The sequence below is a fragment of the Biomphalaria glabrata genome, chromosome 11 (assembly GCF_947242115.1).
Source record: "Biomphalaria glabrata chromosome 11, xgBioGlab47.1, whole genome shotgun sequence".
In the NCBI taxonomy this organism is placed as follows: domain Eukaryota; kingdom Metazoa; phylum Mollusca; class Gastropoda; family Planorbidae; genus Biomphalaria; species Biomphalaria glabrata.
Window position 1 is genome coordinate 42703218 of NC_074721.1, and position 6000 is coordinate 42709217.

The 6000-nt window shown below is 35.3% G+C and overlaps 1 protein-coding gene across 1 annotated transcript; it reads right to left on the reverse strand.

Moving 5' to 3' along the window:
* Positions 1-722: 722 nt before the first annotated feature.
* Positions 723-4534, reverse strand: LOC129928921 (uncharacterized). Its single transcript, XM_056045430.1, has 2 exons — positions 4332-4534; positions 723-4018 (listed from the first exon to the last, which is right to left on the reverse strand). Exon 2 carries the CDS (start codon positions 3954-3956, stop codon positions 1182-1184), a length of 2775 nt encoding a protein of 924 aa, XP_055901405.1. The 5' UTR covers positions 3957-4018; positions 4332-4534; the 3' UTR covers positions 723-1181.
* Positions 4535-6000: the final 1466 nt, after the last annotated feature.

Sequence of the window (6000 nt, forward strand, 5' to 3'; positions counted from 1 at the left end):
GTCAATAAAAATAGACATGATCTTATAGATTAGTATGTATGGTTAAAAAAAAAATTGAGGTCTAATGGGGGCATGGTTGCTGTGTTCAAGTGTTAATGAATTGGAACAGATTTTTTTCCCTGACTCATAAATGGAACACCTTGACAACTAAATGAAACAAATCTAAGAAATAATATTTTAAAAGCGTTCTAATCTTCAAATTCTATCATTTTTCTTTTCACAACAGATTTATTTACCTATCTTAATGATTCCTTGTCACTCTTACCATGCCCTGTGTATTTTCTTTTTCTGTTTGTATCTGGTTAATCTAGACACCTTGACTATTTACCCTACCTGATTGATCAATACTTAGTTATATTGTTCTCATTTTATGGGTCAAGTTTCTTCATCATTTTGCTTATTACATCAATGATAAATTGTTATGAAGACCTGACATTATTATAATTATGCATTACTTTATGTTTTAAATATAAAAAAAAAATGCAAATAAAGAAGAAAAAAACAACAAAAGATGCCTTTTTATAAGATAAATATGTACATTTATGTACACCGTATATTTACATTTATATACATTAGATATTTACATTTATATACATTAGATATTTACATTTATATACATTAGATATTTACATTTATATACATTAGATATTTACATTTATATACATAGATATTTACATTTATATACAACATATATATATTTACATTTATATACAGCAGATATTTACATTTATATTATACAGCAGATATTTACATCTATATATATAACTGCAAGTCATTTATTTACATTTAGATATCTATATGCAAAGGATATTTACATTATTTCAAAATATAAATTTAGAACATAAGAAAGATGTTAAAATACTTTAAAGATATTAAGTCTAGATTATATGCTATAGGTATTTATTTCTGTTTCTATATATATACAGAGTGATTTGAATCTAAAATATAGATAATGTACAAAATTGTTTATGACAGAGACAAGTATTATACATTTTGTACATCGCAGATATACTGATATACAAAGATAATTTCTAGGAACCTTAAATGCCATGCTAAGATGTTGGACTGGGGCAACACCAGCTGCACACAAATTTAAATTCAGCCAATTGTTCTTGGGTCAATGCTCGTGCTGTTTGTGTGCAGCAGGTGTGCCACCAGGAGTCGCACATCTCGCAGAGTACCTATAGATTTCCTCTTTCCATGGTGCCACAACCAAGGCAGCATTCATTAAATACATCCATTTCATCATCCCCTTTAGCTAATTCTGTCTCCATCTCTTTCATTAGAATGGGATCTTCATCAGTATCACTGTCAAGTGCAGAAACTGTACACAGTTTTAACTGATCTTGCTCCTTTTTTTTAGCTAGCTCTTCTTGCCTTTTCTGTTTTTCTAACTTTTTACTTTCATTTAATAGTCTTTTCTTCTCTTTTTCTTCATCTTTTTTCTTTTTATTTTCTTCCCTCTTAAGTTTGTTAGCCAGTTTCTTTTTTTCTAAGTTTTCCTTTTCAATAAGTTTTTTTTTTAGAGCAAGTCGAAACTCCTCTCCACTTACTACGCTGGGTAATGTTGGTACAGTTTTGGAGTTCCTGTTTTTACCTTTCCCCTTTCCCTTAAAGTTGGGTAATCTGAAGATGTCTTCTTGCGCCAGTGTGACTTTAGGTGATGGATCTTCCTGCACTTTAAATGCCTGTACCATTGAGTGAGTTAAAGTTTGGAAGCGCTGAAATTTCTCTTCATTGAAGCGGTCAGGGAATGTCTCATTTTGGGGGATGGCTAATCTGGAGAAAAACATTGTTAGTTCTGCTTTTGTCATCTCATCAAATATAAAGTAAGAATGTTCTTTTAATGCTATTATTTGTTGGACATTTAAATTTACAACAGTGGGGTTAGAGATCTCTGGTGTTATTTGTGATTCAGTAGATTTTGAAAAGATATGTGATTTGGATGATGTGCAAGATGTAGAAGCCTCTGTTGGATCAGCTGATGTAGAAGCTTTTGTTTGAGCTCCAAATGTAGAGGAATTCTGTTGAAATTTAGATCTAGATGTTGAGTCATCCAGATGAAATGAGGAATCAGAGTTATCAATTTGGAATGGTGGTGAGCAAGGTGATTGAGACATGGAAGATTTCTTTGTTAATGCAGATGAGGAAGCCTCGGTTGGATCAGAGGATGTAGAAGTTTCAGGTTGGGCTTGGAATGTACAAGAATTCTGTTGAAACGTTGACATACAGTCATCCAGATGAAATGAGGAATCAGAGTTATCAATTTGGAATGGTGGTGAGCAAGGTGATTGAGACATGGAAGATTTCTTTGTTAATGCAGATGAGGAAGCCTCGGTTGGATCAGAGGATGTAGAAGTTTCAGGTTGGGCTTGGAATGTACAAGAATTCTGTTGAAACGTTGACATACAGTCATCCAGATGAAATGAGGAATCAGAGTTATCAATTTGGAATGGTGGTGAGCAAGGTGATTGAGACATGGAAGATTTCTTTGCTAATGCAGATGAGGAAGCCTCGGTTGGATCAGAGGATGTAGAGGTTTCTGGTTGGGCTTGGAATGTACAAGAATTCTGTTGAAACGTTGACATACAGTCATCCAGATGAAATGAACAATCAGAGTTTTCAATTTGGAATGGTGGTGTGCAAGGTGATTGAGATATGGAAGATTTCTTTGCTAATGCAGATGAGGAAGCCCTGGTTGGATCAGATGATGAAGAGGTTTCAGGTTGGACATCTCCAGTTTCCTCAGATGAATATGCTTTACTGGGCCATAGTTTTTTTGATGATATTATCTTGTTTGGATTAAAAGGAAAAATTCCAGCAGCTTTAAAACTTTTACATGCAATGTCAGTTGTTGCCACCTTGTTCCACACTGGCTTAAACACACTAGCGAAGGACTCAAGGTTAATACCTTCACCTTTTGAAGCAGCATGTTTTGAGAGGGCATCTGACCAAGCTGACTTTATAGCCCCGAAAAAAGCCTGGTCAAGAGGCTGTATTACATGGCTGGCATGTGGCAACAGGCAATACAACATGATACCATTTTGGGAACAAATGATAGACGTTTCCAAAAGTGACGTATGACTTGTATGGCCATCTACTATAAGTAAAACTGGTTTAGGTAGATAGCTTGTTGCTGGAATGAAGATATCCTTTATCCATGTATAAAAGATGGCTGCTGTGATCCATCCAGTTTCTGAAATTTGAAGAAGAGCTTCGGGGAAGTTTTCAAGAACATTTTTTTGAGGAATCCTTTTATACGGGTAAATGAGGAGAGGAGGGATATAGTGTCCTGCAGCGCTACAGCATGCAAGAACAGTAACCTGAGTTTTAGTGTTGGATGTGACTTTGTAAATGTGTTTGCTGCCTTTAAAAGCTACAACCTTACGGTTTTTTTTGTCAAAACCAAAACCACTCTCGTCAGCGTTAAATATTCTGTTGGGACTTATTAAAATGGTAGGGTCAACAGAATTGATGGCTTTTTCAAATTTAGTGAACCATAAGCTTACTGCCTCAGGTGAAACTAAAGCTCTCTCCTTCCCAAGGGACATTGGGGCTCTTGAAGATAGTTCTGGATGCCTGCCGAAAAATCTAAACAACCACTGTCTGGTTGGTAGCTTTATCTGTTCTTGACTTTGAGTGCTATCCTTTCTGGCAGCAATGATGGCCCGTACAGTCTCTAAAACCTCATTATTACTTTTGCCAAAGCCATATTTGGCAAGTTCTATAAGCCATTTGGCTAGTTTGTTCTCTTCATCCACAGTTAAAAGTGTCTTTTTAGAAAGAAGGGGATTCTTCCCTTTCAGCTTATTGTGAAGAGTGGTAACAGGTAAATTGTGAAATTTGGCTGCTTCTCTTAAGGACATTCCTTTACTTTGAATATCTTCCAAAGCTGCCTTTATTACATCTATGTCATGACGTATGTAACGTGTAGGTGTTGATTTCTTTGAAGACATGATAGATCTAGGTCTAGAAATCTAGATTTAGTCTAGATCTAGAATCTAATAGTTGGACGAGTCTAGAATAAAAAAAACAAACAAACATTAGTCACATAAAATTCTATTATAAATATAGACTAGATGTCTACATTAAATTATAGTGTTTCAATTTTGTTACTAATCGACAATCGTAAACATAATGGAACACCCCCTCTTAAAAAATCTTAGGTTAAATAGACAGCATTGACCATGAATTACATGTATTTCTACACCTATTTATAATCCTATTATACCAGTTCTAATTAGCTGATGCTTCATAGTCCATAGCAATATCCTTAACACTTGACCTGGTTGAGTTTATCCCGACTAGGTAAAAAAAAACAAAAAACATACCTGTTCACTTTGAACTCTTATTGGTACTTCAACATTGAAGAAAAACGAAAAAGTATGTGAGATATGTGTTGAAAAATGGAACATGCGCTGTAGCATACCGGAAGTTCTGCAACAAGTAAAGACAAAAAGGCAAATGAACGAAAAAACGGCGAGCTGTTCCATTTATGCTCAAAAACATCAGTGTTCCAATTTGGTGAATTACTCTAGATCCCAGTCTAGATTTAGATCTTAGCCAAAATAGAATCAGCGGTAACTAAAACTAATCAGCTAGAGCTAGCTAGTCTAGGAGGTAGGCCTACTAATCATTCTAATGTATTGTAAATGTACTAAGGCTAAGGCTACTTAGACTAGACTAAGGCGTCTACTCTAACTCTAACTTAGTCTAAGTCTACTAAGGCGTCTAAGATAGTCGAGATTGAATCATTGATTCCAAATGTAGATCCTAGTAGTAAGTAGTAGTAGTAGATACTAGATCGATCTATCGACTATTCTAAAAATAAAAAAAGAGTCAAAAGTCAAAAGACTAAATCAATCAGAAATCTAGTCTAGATCAAAGATCTAATATTCTAATGATCTATACTTATACTCAGTCAGTTAATTAATACTCGACTACAGTAGAGTCTACTTAAAACTTAGTCTTAGTAGTCTTAGTACTTATAATATAATAATAGTTAAATAATAAGTTACTAGTCTAGTTATACTCTAGTTATTAGGACCAGTGACAGTGTCCCAGTCACGCCCAGGCCAGTGACACTAGGCGTGACTAGAGCAGGGGTTTAGACTTAGTGATAGTGCAGTGAGCGACTGACACCGAGTGAGTGATTTTTGAAGTTTTTGTGTATAGATCTAGATATGATATAAATTAACTAATAACTTAATATAAGTCTATCTAATTTAGTAATTATATATCAAAGTATTAGTAAACAGGGCTAGATATGCACAATCAGGTGGTAAAACTTCCCATCGAAGGACCCTTTTAAAGAATGTTACGCAAGTGGCAGCGCCACGCTGTCTATTGCTTCAGTAATCAGGTCACAAGTTTACTGGCTTGACGGTGTCAGTAGTATCTCCCTCTAAAGCAAAAGAAAAAAAAAATATTAAGATCAAGGCGTCAATGCCAGGAAGTGTCTTTTTAGATATATATATATGATATATATTATATAGTATACATGCTTTTAGCCTAGAGATCTAATTTTGAAGTCTTGATATTGTTATAACTGTGGAGGCAATGCAGATAGGGGAATTGTGTGTGTGTAATCAGCTGACACAGATAACAGTGGCGAGTGCTTGGCAACTATTCAACATAGATTTGTGTTGTAAACAGTACTGAGGCCAGTCACATAGGATGGGTTAGGTGACATCCAGAAAGGACAAGTGAAGCTCTATCGGTTTTGAGAAGGCTTTCAGGGAACCTTTGTAAAGAGAGAAGGTGACAGTCAAAATGGTTTGGATTCAAAGTGAGGACACTTCACAAGTACGAGACAAAGTCAAGTTCAGTACAGTGAGTCCAGTGTGAAGGTGGTACAGAACAGTTGAATCCAGTTCGAGCCTGGGATGAGGTGGAGAGGCCAGTAGAGTTTGGTACATCAGTATGGTTATCTACTTTGAAGCATTTGTACATTCATTGTTACATGTTGTCAGTGGTACAGTATTGGCTGTGATTTATTAG